General features: G+C 34.9%; 1 protein-coding gene across 1 annotated transcript in view; it reads right to left on the bottom strand.

Moving 5' to 3' along the window:
• jbug (filamin-type immunoglobulin domains fbug) overlaps positions 1-19,951 on the bottom strand; it is a 120,725-nt gene that overhangs the window by 92,614 nt on the left and 8,160 nt on the right. Inside the window, exons 2-4 of the mRNA XM_073079842.1 lie at positions 1,884-2,181; positions 671-851; positions 114-213 (exon numbers count right to left, since the gene is read on the bottom strand). Coding sequence (XP_072935943.1) covers positions 114-213; positions 671-851; positions 1,884-2,099 — 497 coding nt within the window. The 5' untranslated portion in view covers positions 2,100-2,181. The remainder of the gene's footprint in view (positions 1-113; positions 214-670; positions 852-1,883; positions 2,182-19,951) is intronic.

Genomic DNA, 19,951 nt, shown 5'->3' with positions numbered 1-19,951 from the left:
AAATAATAATACCTAATATTAACAACTTTTATAATTATGTTCAAATTTATTTGATAACATTTTAAAGTTTCATAATTCAGTTAAATAATAATATTATTTTTTACCGGACTTACCTTGGCGGGAATTTGCTTCTACCGATTTGATAACGTACAATGAGTGACCAGATAAGACCTAATATTAACTTCAAATTTCCATTTACTATATCGACGTTGCCTGAAACAAACATAATTATATGCTAGAGATATTATTATGTACCGTAGATTCTATGTTATAAATATATTACCTATACCTAAGTGTTTTAAGCGTTACCTGAGGACTAAGACTTCGCCCCATATTATGTAAGATAGCTGGCATCGACTGTGAGCATTATTGTGCGTATAGAAATATAAAGGAGATATAGTTATTTTTATAATAATATCACAATAACAACATGATTATTAAACTGATTGACAAAAGACCATAGGTGGAAAAAAATCAAGTCAATTTTTCTGAATAGTTTGCCATATCTCGGTCGGGTCTAATACGAGTATCTATAAGATTAAACATAATAAGTGCGTACATTTCATTCAATGATAAGTTGGTACTAGGTACCATATTTGTTGTCCATATCAGTCTACATGGTGAAATGCCCATTAAACTTTGATATGAAGAAAATAACACAATACCTTACCAATATTAACAAGCTTGACCCCATCATCCTCTATAGCCTGCAGCGCTGTGCTCACATTCTCCAGGCGATGGTGCTGGTTGCTCGGGTTCGAACTCCAGCCCTTCAACCTCCGGCCCTGCAGAGCTTCTACTAGCGCGCAGAGGACTGTACCATCTCGCAAGTCTTCTACTATGTCCACTACCTGTTGATAAGATCTGCATTATTTCTAGATGATGGCGATTGATGATATTGTAATTCCGGAACAATTTCTAAAGCTATATAGTTTTAATATTTAAACATACGGAATAGGAAAATAAAATAATCAGTTGATATTATATAGTTATTCTCTAAAATTTACTATCCGATTTGGCTATAATCGAGTGAGAAATAGTTGCGTAGACTACCATCTTGTCGTTTCAGCTAATGAGCGGCCGCTTAACCCACTGCCTTTAGGGGTTCTAATTTCTTGTTTGAGCAATCGACGAGTGATAAATGTTTAACTTTATTAGAAAAATCGTATTAGTCGTATTAGTTCTTTACAGATGCATAAGATACTAAATAGTCGCCGAGCAACATTTGACTGTCGCAGTAACGACTAATCACTAAATCTATGAGTTGCTCAAGCAGTAGTATTGAATGGGTTTAAGTTTTAAGAAAATAGAATATAAGAAATATGAGATCCTATAATAAAATTTCAAATAAAACATCATCATTCTCATTTTATGTCTGCCAGCGTATATTACCTTCCTGTGATGTGGTGCTCCAAGAATTTCTTGTTAGACACGAGTATCTCTAACGAAGCAGAATGAAGAAGTTATTATGAAAAACTTGCTACAGTAAAATTCATTTTAAATTGGCGTTGCCGCAATTTTCAATTTTCAGTAATAGAGCTCGTTTACGTTGATAAGCTTAGGAGTGATATTAAATATTGTGTTTATTGCAGTGCGGTTTGTTTATTGCAAGGGATTATTGCTAAATTCAATAGAATTGGCGTTAGCCTTTGAGATTGAGAGACAAGATGAGAAATAAGAATTTGTTATTTCATTTTACAATATTTGGATTCCATTACCGATCAAACATTTAAATGATGTATTCATATTTTTCCTCGTTGTCTAGTCACTAGTTTTTCATATGTTTATGGTGGTTTAGGGACCCATAAAATATCTAGCGTAAACATAAATGAATGCAGAGTAAATGCAGTTGCAAGTAGCAGACACATTTAACAAAATATTACCTTAATATTAGCTGGTTTTAAGGTCTCATTGATCCAGTTCCTGAAGGTAGTGGCCTGGATCTCGACCCACAGGTCTTCGTGGCCCTTGATCGCCATGCCCTTAGCGGCCGTGCCCTCAGGGCTCCGGGCTGCGAGGCCAGCCTGCGTGATTCGACCAGCCGCGCCCTCCGCCGAGTGCGCTCGCACCCCCTGGTGTGATACCTTCACGCCCTCCATCTTGGCACTAATTACTATTATAATCCTTAATTGGTCTGTTGGTTAGCACTTCAGTCTTTCTTGCATCGTGCATCGTTGTCATCTGTAAGGAAAGGAATAATAATTTTAATATAAAGTAAATAGTAATGAGATATATTATGTCAAGCCAGGTCATGACTGTTTTCAATGCCTGATTTTTTTTAAAGTTTAAACCCAATATCAAGTTTAGAAAGTTGTTCATAAATAGTGATGATACAATTTTACTCTAAAATACGAGTAGCATTGCAATACAATTTTTTACCCGACTGCAGAGAGTAATGTTATTCGACTGAATGTATGTTTTATTCTATGGCACGCCCTTCAACCGAATGTACTTGGCGGATTTTAATAAAAATTAAATAGTGTCATCTATTGTGGGACATTAGGTACTTCTCTTTTTAGGTGTTCAAAGCAGTCGGGTAACAATTACTAAGCAAATTACTTTTTCAATTGCAATAGTAATTTCACAATCCACAATATAAACACATTCATATTTTACTCTAAGCGCTTAAAACAAAAAAGAAAGAGATAATTGCCTGGTTGCTCGTAATTTGAAAAACATTTCGATAGATTGCTACGCCTATTTTCGTTCTCGTTACGAACTCATCATCATTTGCGAAGCGCAAAACGTAAATTCCAATTACAAAAAAATATATCGAGTCGATATTACGGTAGCAGTACCCTTACCATGGGTTTTTACGTTTCGACAAATATGACTGTTTTGGTATTTTTTACGTATTGGCCCATACAATTTCCAAGTTCTGACATAATCCGCTAGGGGCGCTGATTGACAAATACGTAATTGACTGACAAATACGTAATACGTAAACAAATACCAAAACAGTCATATTTGTCAAAACGTAAAAACTCATGGTAAGGGTACTGAACGGTATGTCCGTAGATATACCGGTAGACACATTTTGCGGTTACGGCACGTACTCTCAGAGGATATATGTACCTACTTAGTGCATTGTGTTTTATATTTCCTGTTTACAATGATTAAAATTATTTCTATTTTAAGTGCATAAAGAAGCAAAAGAGTATGCAACCTATCTTATGGGAAGTGGGCACTAACGCCCATGGGCATCTGTAATAAGCCCCAGATAAGATTGCTGTCCTACCTGACGGCCACAGATGCGTCGTTACTCCTTTTTTTTTTTTGGTTACGAGGGGGAAACCTTCAAAAGGTACCGGGTTATGTGGGATTCTTACCGCACTAAAACCCCCACGGTGGCCGTCCTCGGCGCTGCGTAGAGGACTCCGGGATCTCCACTCCTAAGGACTGAGTTGGAATGCCTCGGATAAGTACATCTTTCTTACGTTTGCTGTGCAACCCTTTAAAGCGTAGCACAGCAGGGCTTAACACTGCTGTTATTAGGCAGAAATAGACCGATGGTACCTCTGGACTGAAACCAAAAGATTCTGCCATCTTCACTCCCTTACCACACCCTTCAAAGCGCTAAATACAGCTGTTACTAGGCATAACAAAAGCGGGGTAAAAAGACGTAGTGGTGGTGTGACTCTGGAGTCAAACCTCAGAGGGCCTTAACCTTAAAATATTTACCAAGCATCAGTACCTACTCTTCTTTATTTTGCCGAGACTAAATTTAGATTTTGTCCAGCCAAAGAAATGTAGCAAAGTTTTGTAGATTGATGATGTATTGTCATTGTCGTGTGATGGATCGTGCTTTCAAAGCTTTTAGACAACGATACCAGTAGGTACTTCGGATAATCAAATGTATCAAGATTAGAAAATATTTTGGTCTCCCACATTACAAATCCGGTTACAATTTTGATTTTTTAAAGTCACATGCTCATTATGAATCATATATTAATTATATTTTGTAATAAGTGATTAAAGTCTACCTACACAGATTTTTTTAGAAAATTTAAGTCGCAAAAGAGCGTGCAGTCTACCTGATGGTAAGTGACCAATACCGCCCATTGAAATCTGAAGCCAATTTCGTATATAACAGGGGCTCTATATAAAGCAGTTTTTTTTATAATATAGGAGTAGCAGACGAGCATGCAGTCCACCTGATGGTAAGTGGCTACTGCCGCCATGGACATCTGTAATCAACCCCAGATAGGATTAGATATTACTACCTGAGGTCGGCCACAGATGCGCCGCTACCCCTGAGGACTAAGCTGGAACGCCTCGGAAAAGTCTGTCTCCCTTACCACACCCTTCAAACACAGCAGCTCGTAACACTGCTGTTATAAGGCAAAAATAGGAGTGGCGGTGGTGCCGCCGGAGTCGAACCACAAAGGGTTCTACCACCTTCTACACATAACAATACATTAGATTACACACGTATTGCTACCCCTAAAGACTAAGATGGTCGCCGCATATGTAAGACATTGTAACTACATAGTTACAGATGTCCATGAGCTTCTAGTGTCCACTAACTACCGCCACAGCACAACAGTAGTGTTGAGCGCTGCTATGTTCGGGTTTAAAGGGTATGGTAAGAGACATACTTATCAGAGGCTTAGTCCTCAAGGGTAGTAACGCATTTGTAGCCGATTTTACGAGTATAAAGGAATCTAATCTTATCTGGGGTTGATTACAAATGCTAATCGGCGTCAGTTGCCACTTAATCATCGCTACTTTAAACTTTTATAAAAAAGAAAATGATTATTTCATTGAATCGGTACACCGAAGCTACCCAATCCAATTTTGCTATACCAGTAGCATTTCTTTTATCTAAGGAAAATCTAGGTAAACTGAACCCAATTCTGATAATAAGACTCCGAAAAGGATTTTCGCAATTCTCGCCAAAGACCCCGGACTACTGTAGTATTCTTTGATTTTTTCGCTCAATGTACTTGGGCACATCACTGTACATAAAATATTGGACATTCTTCATAATATAGTGAATTTACCTAATTCTGTTACTTTGGTTTAAGTATTTTTATTAAAATTACTGTTGAGTCTGGTCAGATCAGCTGCTAAATATACAGTCAAACATTATAAGATAAGATTTTATTATGTCAGTGTTATTATGAAAATACTTGTAGCAAATACTTATAAATATAATATATAAAAATTTCAGATCAATCGGTTAACGGGAAGAGGGTTAAATTTCAATTACTAAATTTGACCCAAACAAACAAACGTGGTGAGCTAAATAAAACCGTTTAAAAAACCATGTATACATAGCATGTATAAGCGGTTAAGAGAAACGTTCAAAGATATCATCATCATCATTAAATTACAATTCCAATAACGGCTTTAGGGCTTAGAGGATAGTTAACGACGGTATCATGTGGCAATGGTATGATAATATTCAGATACGTCTGAATCATCAATACCTTTTTTTTTGTTTTCGAGGGGGAAACCTTCAAAAGGTACCCGACGACGTGGGAGCGACGCCGGGTTATGTGGGATTTTACCGCACTTAAACCCCCCTTACAGGTGGCCGTCCTCAGCGCTTAGTGGAGAACTCCGGGATCTCCAGTGGAACACAACCGGAGTCCTCGGAGCGCGATGCCCCGGTCGGGCTGTGTCCTGGGGGGAACACTTTACGCTCCTCCTGCACATCTGGTGTTTACGACCGCATGCGACCACACATGCCGCCGTCCTTCCCGGGGTTGCTCTCCGGACGATTCGAGCTCCCACTCTTGCCGCCGGCAACCCCGGAAGGCCCCTTTTAGTCGCCTCTTACGACAAGCAGGGGATACCGTAGCCCTATTCTAGTCCCGGAACTACAGGGGGGAATCATCAATACCTATAAAGACTTTCCCATGACGTTTACGCTTATGTTTTTAAAACATTAGAGGTAACACTTTGGATTACTATCTGTACCCTTACCATGAGTTTTCAAAACATCCCACAATTTTTCGTTCCGTTTACTCAATCCACTATTCTGTTCCGTTTGCTGCAGTAGACTGAGTACACGTAACAATAAGTAAGTGCTCAAGTCTTTTTGTCTGCCTCACATGTTCGCAAAAAGGGAGCCAAAACATTAACCACCATTTTGTCAATTTAGACATTTATTATTACGTTACTGACACTATAGTTCTGATACAATCCGCTAGGGGCGCTGATTGGAATACGTAAACATATAACAAAACAGTCATATTTGTCAAAACGTAAAAACTCATGGAAAGGGTACTGGTCTACAGGTTAAAACCGAAAATATTAGCATTAAGCTTATAAAAATTATGAAATATACTTACACATTATTCTTAAATTCATTCATTTTTTTCTTAGTAGAATGCTTCTAGGCTTTAGTAATGTTCCTACCTGATATCATAATAAGTATTTTTTGATAGAAATTAAATTTGTACCCGAAGATTCCGTGCGTTATCTTCAATAACAAAACAATGAAAATTGTTTTACGAGATTCATTAAATCAAATAAAGGACAGACTGCGCTTGTATACTTTGTTAACATACGTGCTTCATTTGAATTTACAAACAAACATGCTTGGAAAATGTATTACACAATTTATATCTCATAAGACAATGGTCTTGTTTTCTTTGTAATACCGCCCCTGAGTTTTCCTTCCTATGGCCTAATTATGTATTCGCAGAAACTGATAGCCGACCTTTAAAAATAATATATAAATGTTTATTGTGAATTTAGCGTTTTTTAGAATTAGATCGTAAAGATGATAAATAATTTGTTAAGTACATTTGAAGTTTAGTTTCGTGCTAATATGCAAATTTGAAGTATGGCGGACACTTTGAAGTCTCAGATAGACTTTTTTTTAGAAAACGAGTGACCCCTGATGATAAGTAATCACTAATGTTCAATGTTCATGGATATCTTTTAATCAATCTCAAGTAGAATCATGGTCTAACCTGTAGTAGCATTACGCCTACTTACAGTACCCTGTTATCCCTAGTAGGTACGATTTATGTATTTCTGCCTGATTAATATGTTTAGAATTGTAACTTATAGAGTCCATATAAAAGTTGGAGATCCGAAGTCTAAACACTCATTGAAGTTATGTCTTAAAAATTAAAGATAATTTCCTTTAGTACTTAAGGGAAACATCATAAGGAAACATCGATCAAAGTGGTGCGAAAATCGACCATACACATTTGGCGTGCAAAACAGTATGACAGTAATGAGTTAATTATAAAAGTCCGAATTAAAATATAATATTTAAACGCTGATATTATCAATTGGAATAATAATGTGGCGTTAGAAACCGTGTAGGCAGTATCACGTATAAATTGGTCTAACATAATATTAATATGAATATTCAATTATAGCTAGGTGCTAGTGGGACGATATTTGCGATCTCAAAATCGTCAACTACGATCGTCACATCTATTTTAATAGCTCATGACTTACTTTGATATGATTGTCATATAAAAAGTATGTCTTAAGTCATATAAAGAACACATAAGGTAGGTACATCTCTTTGTCAAATACTTTTTCGAGGCGTTCCAGCTTAGTCAAATCTGTGGCGGCGCATCTGTGACCTACCTCAGGTACGAATATCTAATCCTCTCTGGGGTCGATTAAAGATGTTTGTGGGCGGCAGGAGCCACTTTCCATCAGGTGGACTGCATGATCGTCTGCTACTCCATATTATAAAAAAAATCCTGTGACCGACCTCAAATAGAACTGAAGTAGTAAATGCCCATGTAGTCTACACGATGATATGATGCCGGTAGTGCCTCTTGGCTAATGGACATCTGTAATCAACTCCAGATCTATTCCTACCTGAGGGCGGCCACAAAATAAGAACACCCCTGAGGACTAAGTTGTAACGACTGTGATAAGTGTGTTCAGTTAAATAAAAAATGTACATTACAGCATATGTGACCATAGTATCTAGGTACAGTTGTCCATCAAACAAGAACAAGAATCATATGAACAAACAGAAACAAGAATCCTATGAGTAGTGGGGCGTTGTAAGTGTCGAAAGCGTTATTTATTTTTGATCTCAACTAAATATTTTATGACTTGTTAATGTGTATGTAAATATATACAACTCATTATTATGTGTTTGTCATTAACCGACTTCAAAAAGGAGGAGGTTATCAATTCGGCCGGTATCTTTTTTTTTTTTTTTTTTTTTTTTTTTATGTATGTACAGCAATTACTCCGCCGTTAGTGGACCGATTTTAATAATTCTTTTTTTATTGTGTAGAGACGAGCTGCGAGTTGGTCCCATTTAAATATGGTTAGGATCCATCGATTGGTTCTGGAGAAAAAGAGGGGAACTCCTCCACCCATGTAAATATAACAGCCATAACTTCGCCGTTTATGAACCTATTTTAATGCCTTTAATTTCGTGTGTGGACAATTGCTACAAGTTGGTCCCATTTAAATATGATGAGGATCAGAGTGGGTTCTGGAGGCAAAATATGTAACTCCTCAACTGATGGGTATAATTGAGTTTTGTTTGAAGATATTTGGTGTAGGTTCTAATGAAATTGAAAAACCAGTTTATCTTTGACTATTTAAGGGTCTGATAATGTGGCTCGGAGTCAAAATATGTAACTCCTCAACCGATGGGAATAATGGAGTTGTGTTTGAAGATATTTGATGTACGTTCTAATGAAATTACAAAGCCAGTTCATCATTGACTATTTAAGGGTCTGCTAATGTGGCTCGGAGACAAAATATGTAACTCCTCAACCGATGGGAATAATTGAGTTGTGTTTGAAGATATTTGGTGTAGGTTCTAATGAAATTGAAAAACCAGTTTATCTTTGACTATTTAAGGGTCTGATAATGTGGCTCGGAGTCAAAATATGTAACTCCTCAACCGATGGGAATAATTGACTTGTGTTTGAAGATATTTGGTGTAGGTTCTAATGAAATTGCGAGGCCAGTTTATCATTGACTATTTGAGGATCTGATAATGTGGCTCGGAGACAAAATATGTAACTCCTCAACCAATGGGAATAATTGAGTTGTGTTTGAAGATATTTGCTGTAGGTTCTAATGAAATTGCAAAGCCAGTTCATCATTGACTATTTAGTTAGGTTAGGTTGGAACATATAAGACAATATAAAACTAAGCGAGCAGGGCGCGGCAGCGCCCTGCGAGCGGGCGGTTCCAATCAATGTAAATTCAGACCTTACCTTAATTCGTGATCTCGTTTATACAATTTTATATTGTATTAATATAAATGTTATTATGTCATCACTAAAAAGGGTGAAAAAAAATTTTTAACAAAAAATACAACCGACTTCTATGTCACTACAAAGTAAAAAATAATTCAAATAAATGTTGGTTTAGTACATATTTCTGAAGTCGGCGCTCAATATATTTCGTTGGATAACGATGTCAACAGCGTATCTAATATGAGCGTATCAATATATTTCGTTGGATAACGATGTCAACAGCGTATCTAATATGAGCGCCGACTTCAGAAATATGTACTAAACCAACATTTATTTGAATTATTTTTTACTTTGTAGTGACATAGAAGTCGGTTGTATTTTTTGTTAAATTTTTTTTTTTCCCGATATATTCTTTGTTATATACCTACCATTAAGATGCAGGAATTTATGCAAAAGTTTTAATCATTAATTCTATACGGCTGTTTTTTGCATTTTAAGTTAACATGACAAACCATCATGTGTTTCCTTTGTTTATATCCGTGTTATTGTTTAAGATGTACAGTCGGTACAAAAGTTAACAGATTAACATTTCAAAAATACCTATACCCCAAGCGGTCATGAATAGCTCAACATCCCTTTTTTATTTTGACGAGGGGGAAACCTTCAAAAGGTACCCAGTGTCGAGGGGGGAAACGAGGAAGGGAGCGACACGGGGTTATGTGGAATTTTTACCGCACTAACCCAGGCCATCCTCAGCGCTGTGAACAGACTCCGGGATCTCCAACGAAACGCAAGCATAAGATAAGATGAACACTAAGTTGTCTGTCTGTCTGTTTTATGTTATTTTTTTTTTGTCTCTCTACATTATAGTATTTCATTTGTGTTGCAATTATCCGAATAAATGTTTCTTTCTTTCTTTCTTTCTTTCTTTCTAATGCGTCACAAGTAGCTCAACACCGATATGTAGGTACAAAATAAGTAACGTCATTAATATGATGTCATTGTTCACTTACTTTTGACACTGTAGTGTTCATCTACTTTTGAAACTTTATGACGTTCATCTAATTATGATGCTAGTTGTGTTCAGCTACTTATGAACGCTTGGGTGTATATGTACGAGTATTTTTAGAACCTTAATATGTTCATCTACTTTTGGAGTCAACTGTACATTTTATTATTTACTGTTACTGTGTACAAGAAATTAGCAATGCATACGAGTATGAGGTGTTCCAACTTGTATATTTCTTGACAATAGCAATATTTGTGGTCAGCTTCAACAAGGACTTTTATTGTCTTTTGATTTAGCGATAGGTGACCATGGGTTTTGATGACCATCATTAATTTGGTTTGTATCATATGAAAACAACTTCCAAATACTTATATAACTATATACTTATATAACTGTACCTATATTATTTGGACGATACTAAACGTTAAACCTATATTTTAGTTTACTTACGTCTTTATCGTGTAAGAATTCAAATAAATGATTGTAATATTATTTAAACCCAATAAATAAACAACTAATACGCTTTGTCATATAGAACCCACTGGGTTCATCACTTATAGAACCGATTACAAAAAATATGACCCAAAAGATCATCATTACTTGTTGAAAACTGTGTTAATAGTTTACAAATAAAGTAGTATTGCACAAATAAAGGAACGTAGCTGTTCACATCTACCTACTATTTACCTTTTTAGGCAAAGAATCGTACTACGCATTTTTATAGCAACCATACACAGTGTGCAATCGTGAGGTGCCAATTTGCATACAGAGTTAGACTTACATGTAGATATCACGTGAGTTAATTTAATATGTGATGCATTTATCTTTTAGTTTAAATGTATGAGATATTTCACTTATATCTGATATCAGCTACACGTAGACGAGGTATTTTATATAGAAGAAAATATTTTTATGTATAGACGATACGCGAATCATTTACTCTACTGCTCTGACGCACAGAGGATTCTAGGTTTGATCCCCGGTCAGCCAAAAATCTAAATGATGTATATAGATATTTGTTTTGGATTTGAGTATTTATGTATTCATCTTCTGTGAGTTAGTAGCACCCATGATAAAGGAAATCATAGTGTGTCTCTGAGTGTACAAGGCTCCTTTTCATGTTACATTAAGAAAAAATAATAAATATTTCAGAGATAAGTTCAATATTAATAACCAGATAACATTTTCTTTAGAACTATTTGTCTTTTTACAATATTAATATTTGTATTGTGCATATAATATAAAATTTTGCAAACTTAACTCTAATATAATATTATCTAAACATCAGCTTGTGTTAATAAGCTACATGTAGCGGGATTAGCCACGTGCCTTGTATACATTCTACGTAGAGATGATGTAGTTAATTATTTATGTAATAAGGTACAGGTACCTATTCGTGTTTACAAATGCATACTCGTCTCGGAGATGACCGTGAATTAAGTGGGGGTCTATCTCTTCATCTACCACTTCATTTTTCCCGTAACTGGTTATTTATTTATTATTTATTGACCGTCTTACAAATGTGGTACAAAAGGCGGTCTTAATGCTAAATAATAGGTATGTAGGTACTAATTGCCATATAGAAATTGAATTGATTACAATATCAGAGATCACCCCAGTCACGATTTTTATTATTTTTTGATGTGAGTAGGTATAGTCCGCGCCAAACTGCTAGTTCGTTCTGAAGTTGTTGCGAGCAGGTGTAGTCATACAATTTGCTATGGCGTCGCGATGCATTTCTATATTCAGAGCGGACTAGCAGTTTTACGCGGACTATACCCTGATCTCGGGTCTATAGAATTGGGATGTTAGAGATAAAGTATCATCAAAATCATTCAAAATTAACAATTACCTACTTGCAAATAAACATAAAATTATTATTGAACACGTTTCTACGAGCCAATTCAAATAGACAATGAAGAATCATTATAATAGTCGTACAGGCGTGTTAATTAAACATTTTTAGAAACAACTCTTGTTTCGAAATAACTGTCTTTTTTAATTCAAACAAAATTAAAAGATGAATAATTCACAAGTGTAAAATTAATCTGCTTTAGAAAGTATACAATCTACATCCACAAATCAACACTGAAAGTGTCTAATTGCCTAATAAATCGTATACTTATGATTCACGGATATGTAGTCACTAGAGATTAATTTATTAACAGTCGCTGTACGACATTCTACAATTCTCCGATATACACTCGTTAGAAATAATTAATAATAAACTTGTTTTTATAAAAAATCAAAATTGTGGACTTTTGTTGGCAAAAGTTTTCAAATTTGAACATTACCAACGGGCGATGGAGTCTTATAGCTAGCATGTATGTTTAAAATTCTTCAACCTTCGGAAAATTTGTATAAACTTCACGATGTTTTCGTTCTCCATTAACGCATATCATAAATTTATGACATGTAATTTTTTTTTATAATATAGGAGTAGCAGACGAGCATGCAGTCCACCTGATAGTAAGTGGCTACTGCCGCCCATGGACATCTGTCAACCCCAGATAGGATTAGATATTCCTGAGGTGGGACAAAGATGCGCCGCTACCCCTGAGGACTAAGTTGGAACTCTTCGGAAAAGTCTGTCTCCCTTACCACACCCTTCAAACCGGGACACAGCAGCGCCTAAAACTGCTGTTATTAGGTAAAAATTGGTGTGGCGGTGGTTCCGCCGAAGTCGGATCACAAAGGGTTCTACCACCTTCATAAATTAGTGGTAGACCACCTTCAGTTATCATGCTAATCTCAAGTCATTACTTCGAAAAGTCGAAAGAGCGTGACTGGGATTTGAACCCGCACCTACAGAAATGAAGCCGAAATTCACACAACTAGGTTATAACCGCTTATTTTCCGGGTTTAACGAATGTTAACCGGGATCGAATGTTTAACATGTCCCCAGAAGCACGGAAACGCTCATGAATATTTAGCAACAGATATCACTCACCAAAGACCATTGCTGGATTGTATAATTTAAAATTCGTCGTACATAGTTATCAATATTTGCACAAATCAATCACGAATAACGTATTGACTTAAAAATTGCATTCTAATAGGCTCATGAATAGTTAATATGAATGAATAATGCAATTAGGCGACAGGTGCAGGAAAAATTCGTATGTTTTAAAGAGGTAGCTACACTTCTGAGATTATTTATTAAACGCGTATTTAAAAAAAAACTAAACAAAAAAAGAGAAATAAAATGAATATGGCCTAATCCTTCTCATTCTGAGAGGAGATCCGTGCCAAGTAGTGGGACAGTGATGGATTGATGATTAAAATAAAAATTATTTGAAAAAAGCCTCCGTCTAAAACTGGAAACACATTTGCGAATATACTGTTATTAAAAAGATTATTGTTAGGTTAGGTCATGATTTATTAAAGGGGGCCTTCAGGTAGGTACTCGTATATTATACCTTGTAGCTAATTTTATTAGTTCCAAAAAATACCTATCAGGCAGTAGAGCAGAAATGATCTCGGCTAACGGTAAGCTTTAGAAAATCAAATGCCTTAGAGTAAATATTTTTGCGCAAGTCACTAAATTTATAGCATTAGTTTACTTTATGAACTAAGACTATTCTTTATATTCAGAACGAAAAACAATTCTTTAATTGAATGGGAATGGGAAAACTAACTCTAATCGATTATTATGTCTAGTAAGACGGCGTGGTTCCGTTTGTAAGTGTAGAACTGTAGACGTGTATGCAAATGAACTTCACTTTCGTGCGAGCGAACAATTAATAACTCATAGGTGCAAGAAACTTTCAAGCACGTGCGTTGAGTTCGTTGATTTAGATATTTTTTTTCTTTTTCTCTCCCAAATAATCTTTATATATGTAGATATTTTTGAAATGTTTGTGACTCCGGCGGCACCACCACCACGTCAATTTCTGCCTAATAACAGCAGTGTTAAGCGCTGCTGTGTTCTCGTTTGAAGACTATCGTAAGGGAGACATACTTTTCTGAGGAGTTCCAGCTTAGTCCTCAGGGATAGCGACGCATCGGTGGCCGACCTCAGGTAGGAATATCTAGTCCTGAATATCAACCTGGGGTTAATTACAGATGTCCATGGGCGGCAGTAGCCACTTACCATCAAGTGGACTGCATGCTCGTTTGCTACTCCTATATTATAAAAAAAAGTAGTTGCGATCTAGTTCTTTAAATTAATTTGATTGATTTCAACTATTTCGGAATATCCTTTAGTAAAATATAAATAAGACGACGCAACATCTGGTCGAATTCATACTATTTAGTATTATTTATGTCTTAAATTTGTGATTTCAATATAATTTATTGTGCCAAAATTTGCATTGTTGATTTAACATTTTGAAAATGATTTTAACGGAATATCATACGTTATTTACATCATTACTTATTAGTACATTACGATACGAGGACGAAAAATTTTTTTCTGACAAGTGTGAGTTTGCAGGCCGAGCCGCAGGCGAGGACTGCAATCACACGAGTCAGAAAAACATTTTTCGTCCGCGTGTTGTATAAAATTTTATATTACGGGGTCGGAAATGGGGGTTTTGCGCACGCGAATACGAATAAATATTTGCTTTTGAGACGAGTACCAAACCGTAGGACATCAAAGTGTAGCAACAAAATATTTAAACGAAGCTCATAAGTCATAATATAAGAATTTTCCGAAAGCACTTATCAATTAGCTTCCCGAGTGGTAGGTGAAAACAATATCAAAATCATTTCAGCCTTTTTTTCAAATCATTAAAACAAACGAATAGTCAGAAACTGTAATAGAAATAATGGATTGCAAATCTACTTATCCACATAGATTAGTAAAGATTACTCACTCCTAACAAGAAAATGTACCCAGTTTTGAGAATTGAAACAGTTGCGTAAAAAAATTTTGCCACGTCTCCGTGCTAAAATGTCCCTAAAATATTTGAAATTATTATTATAAATTATTTAATTATCATGAAAATTACGCAGTATTAGTTATTTATTCGTAATTTTTCTCTAAAAATGTTTTTATTTGTCAAGAATTCAAAAAAAGAACTTACTACAATAAGCCATTTGCGGCTTCATTAAATTTCAAGGCGGCGAAGTATCTTTACTAATCTATGCTTATCCATATAATACTCGTACATTTATGTGTAGATGCTTCTTCTAAAAGGTGTGATTAGTTATAAAGTCACTATAGCTACTTTGCTTTAAATATCACACTTTCCTATAACTTGTGAGAAATTCACAAATAAAACGCGAAGTAATTTTCTTTCCTCTACACGAAAGTTACTCGTATATTACAACTTTTCACACATCTCTTCCTATTACACCACATCACGCCATCACAATTCTTCGCTTTTAGCAAAACATACCGTTAAACGTTCTTTTTGCCTTCAGTCGGAACGAAGGGGAAGTGTAAGCCATATAATTGTAGTGTATGTTAGGAGATAAAATGCATAATACTCATTATTTATTATGAATTTAATGGTGCGATGCTAGTGCGAACTACGAAGTATTTATTACTAGAAGTCATGCAAATGAATTATCTAATAGAATCTATTAGACGAGTATGATACTCGTCTGGTACGTATTGTCAATAGATGTTTTATATTTGTACATTACGTTACGTATTACAGTAGGTATGTGATATCAATGTTGGGTTATGAGTTTATTGTAGATATGAATTACGGTTGTTAAATACTTTAATAAAGAAATAATATTTTGCGAGGAGTCAAGGCAGACTTTTAACAAATTCTAATATTAGTAGAACATCCTTATAAACTACGCACAATTTACACTGTGTGTCTAACCCCTCCGTTACGTTATGATGCAGTGTACTTTAGTTACACTATAACGAATCCTTACAAGTCCCCTCAACCCTTCTAACACCAAATTCCGTTCACGGAAAGTTATAAGGCTGCAAATAAGAAGTTTAGTGTTAAAAAGTAATTGTTATAAAACAAGCACCATAACTGGAAATCGGACATGACTCCGACATCCAGCGAGAGCATTAAGGAGTAACGGTCATGCATCGTTGACTGCGCGCAAGGCGTGCTAACACGTTACTGCATTTGATGCATGTTATAAAATGTATGTACATTAACAGTAGTATACATAAAATATACTTACGGATGCTGTATAAACATACATGTATAAGGAAAACTCGTCAGCATTTATTAAAAACAAACAACGTTTATAAACCGAGAACATTTTATTTCACAATTTTTTCTTTACAAAGTTAACAAAATAAAAATTAAGCATACAAATTATAAATTCGACAAGAAAAGTGGCAGAGTAACGTTCTTTACAATAATCGGAAAATAACTGCCCGGAAGGCGATCTACAGTGCCCTTTTATACGCCCCTTTTTACTTATTACCCTCATTTTACAATTACATTTTCTATCTTCTGTTGACGTTCCTAACACTACATGTTAAGAACCCTTAACGATTAATTATTAAACTATTCTTCATCGTATTCTTTGTTCTTACAGTCTAATTACAAAATTTTGAAATTTTGTGAACGTGTTTAGTTGGTTGTAGCTAAAACATGGAACACTTTAAGACCCCATAGATGGCGCTATTTTTATTTTTTTGTGACAGCACTGCTGGATTTCACTGGTTTACTAAAAGGTCGATAAATACTGAACCATGTAAAATTATCATGTGAGATATAGTCGGAATATTTGAGTCATTACCTTGCTTCATGACCAGATGTAAGCCCATTATTAATAATAATCCATCTAATAGTATCTACCAAACATTGAAATTTAACATTGTCTAGTATCAAGAAATTGTCAAATGTCGATTTTAACCATAAACTTAGAATTTTTTCGCCACGCAAATTTTAGCAAACAAAAAAGGTATTGATTGATTCATAGTTTGATTATTAATAATGGGGGTTAGATTAGTCACAAAGTAGTCGCCCGCATTTTGGTTTTTGGTCTTCAAGTTACAAATATATGACTAGTAGAGTCAGTTCTAAGTAATAGGGTGCACGCAACGTAGCTATAGTTTGTTCCGTGCACAAATATGGAATTGTTTCCGAGCGATGTGTCATCTTCACATGAGTAAGGTCCAGTTGACCTCAGACCAAAAAATGGAGACAACACTTCGGAAAACGTTGTATTGAAGTACAATTTGTATTTTGAGTGAAATTGAGTGCTATGTTTAATTTGGAACATTTAATTAATTATAAACTCAACATATGAAGTTTTATGATATGTAAAATTATATTTATAAAAACGTCAATAATTCGTTGTTTCCTTTTTTTGTAGTAATACAAGATGACATTTTTTTGGGATTTCCCTATGAATTGAATGCAATCGACAATCTACGAGTATTTAAGCGTAATTGGCGTTTATTACTTAAATCGGCACAATATACGGGTTCTTCATTATCATTAGTTTGTTCAAAAGGCTGTCTATTTTTTGTGGTCTGTGGATGATATTATATTAATTAAAAAATAAATGTATGCTGAAAAATTAAATTTTCGTCGATTTTATTATATTTACATTAAAAATAATTATGTTTGAATACGTCGGATATGAGGTCGGTTTCCCTAAAGTTATACTGACAGAAATGATAATACATTATACACACAATTATTGTATACTATACATGCATATTATACACAATTAAACCCTTCAAGAATTACTCATTTTGAAATCACGTACAAACACATCCGATTTACTATTTAATAATAAGATAGTCACGTGCGTATGAGAATCCGTTCGTATGAGAATCCGGCTATAGGTAATGATTTAATGCAAAAGGTATTAAATAATAACAGCCCTCTTTTTATAGTTCTTATCTATGTTTTGTATGATCAGAAGCCGTGAAATCACAGCTCAAATTAATTCTACAATTACCTTTGTTTCATTACTTAGTGTGTACCTACAGGCTGTAAATTCCCATAGCATCATACTTTGAATAAAGTTTCACATACTTCGCGATTAATAATTCAAAAAATGCTTACGTAATGTTGTTTTTTATAAATGTTTCCTATTCCTCCTCATCGACCTAATACTGTCCCACTGATCTGCGCGATTCTCCTAGAATGAGAAGGTTTAGGCCAAAGTCCATCGCGTGACATCTTTTACAACCTTTTTTATGCCTCACAAATATTAAGGTTTCCTCGCAATGCCTTTCCTCTACTATTAACGCAAGTGATAATAGATTTCTCTTACGTACAAATTATAAAAATAAGCCTTAATTGAATCTCAGATGATCTCAGATTGATCTAATGCATGCCTTATTTGAATCTCAGAGCCTTCGATTGAGAAGCCGAGTTTCAAACACTAGGCTTTTGCTGCATATTTCCTTATTCCTACTTATGCTTTTTAATAGCAGTGTTGCTGCTGTGTTCTGGTTTCAAGGGCAAGGTATGAGAGACATACTTATCCCTTCGAAAATGGTCGTAGCAATGCCGTGGACTACCTCTGATATCACTCCAATCTTATTTTGGATTGATTCGTTTCGTCATCAACCCATTCCGTGCCACTTCTGGGCACGAAGCGCCATTTAGAAAGCAAGCTCATTTGCTACTTCTATATTATAAAATTCTTTCAGACAAAGAACGAGGTTCCGGTTTCGTATCGCAGACTTTAATAATTGGTTAAGAAAATTAATATCCTCTCGCGTATTTCCCTTAACGCATTCCCAGTGTCGGGCGGAGTAATGAACGATGAAAGAATTTAAGCGAAAAATGAGAAGCTGAGTGCCATCTAATAAGCGCAGCTTGCATTTATTTTTAAACGTAGAAATATCACGAGCAAAGAGACAAATAAGCGGTATTTCATATTTTCACAGCCTTCCCGTTTATTTATTTTGTTGAACTTTATAAGATCTACTTTGACTTCGTTTAAATTGCTATTGCTGTTAAATAAGATGTGTCGGTGTTTTTCTATCATGAAAAATATTTCTAATGATTTTATGAATTCATACGTTGTCATGCATGTTTTTCTACGGCGTATTCATTCATATTAAGCAACTTATACACATTGTACAATATAATATAAATCTTTTTGTTTGTCCGTCTGTCACAACTTATTTTTTCCGAATCTATTGCAAACAAATTAGTTATTTAAAAAGAAATACTTAGTAAAATTTTCCCAACTCTTTTTTACCAGCTTAACAAACGGTCTTGTGATCATTATCACGCGATAATTCTTATCATTACAAATGTCGGTAAAATGTAAAGAATATTTCTATAGATGGTAAAATAACAATTGTCTCACGCTTAATGTACTTACAAAGAGTCTTTCCATGTTACCAACTTTGAAACATTAATGGTCTTATTACTCTGAAATATAAATAAAAACTAAAGGGGGTAGCTGTAAAGAACTCAGACTCAAATATTGATAAGTAGGTATACCAGCTTGGAAAAGCCATAAAAGTATGTATAAATACATACTTTTATGGCTTTTTGGAGTTTACTCCTTAAGAAACGATTTGAGTTATAAGGCCCGGTACGGAAATTTTATGAGGAGTAAAATCAAGTGTAACACGAAAAGTTGAGGCGTAACGTAGAAAGAGACAAACATATATATCCACACTTTTTTATTACAATCATCATATCCTCTCAAAAAGGAAGTAGCGTTTTTAACCAAAATATGAATCAAGAGTGCTTTTATTAATTTAAAATACAGTAAGTTCAAATCCCATATGAAAGTAATTATTACAATAAAAATAATTAGCAATATATAAAACATTAAAACGTCATTAACTAATTTGTTTACATTTTTGCATAAATTAAGTTATAGGTTTGATCATTTATAAATACTGTGAAAAATATGAACATTGGCGCCATAATATGATTAA

The sequence above is a fragment of the Epargyreus clarus genome, unplaced genomic scaffold (assembly GCF_041222505.1).
Source record: "Epargyreus clarus isolate Ecla_fem2 unplaced genomic scaffold, WU_Ecla_fem_2.2 ptg000014l, whole genome shotgun sequence".
Classification (NCBI taxonomy): Eukaryota; Metazoa; Arthropoda; class Insecta; order Lepidoptera; family Hesperiidae; genus Epargyreus; species Epargyreus clarus.
This window is presented reverse-complemented; position numbering and strand designations above follow the sequence as displayed.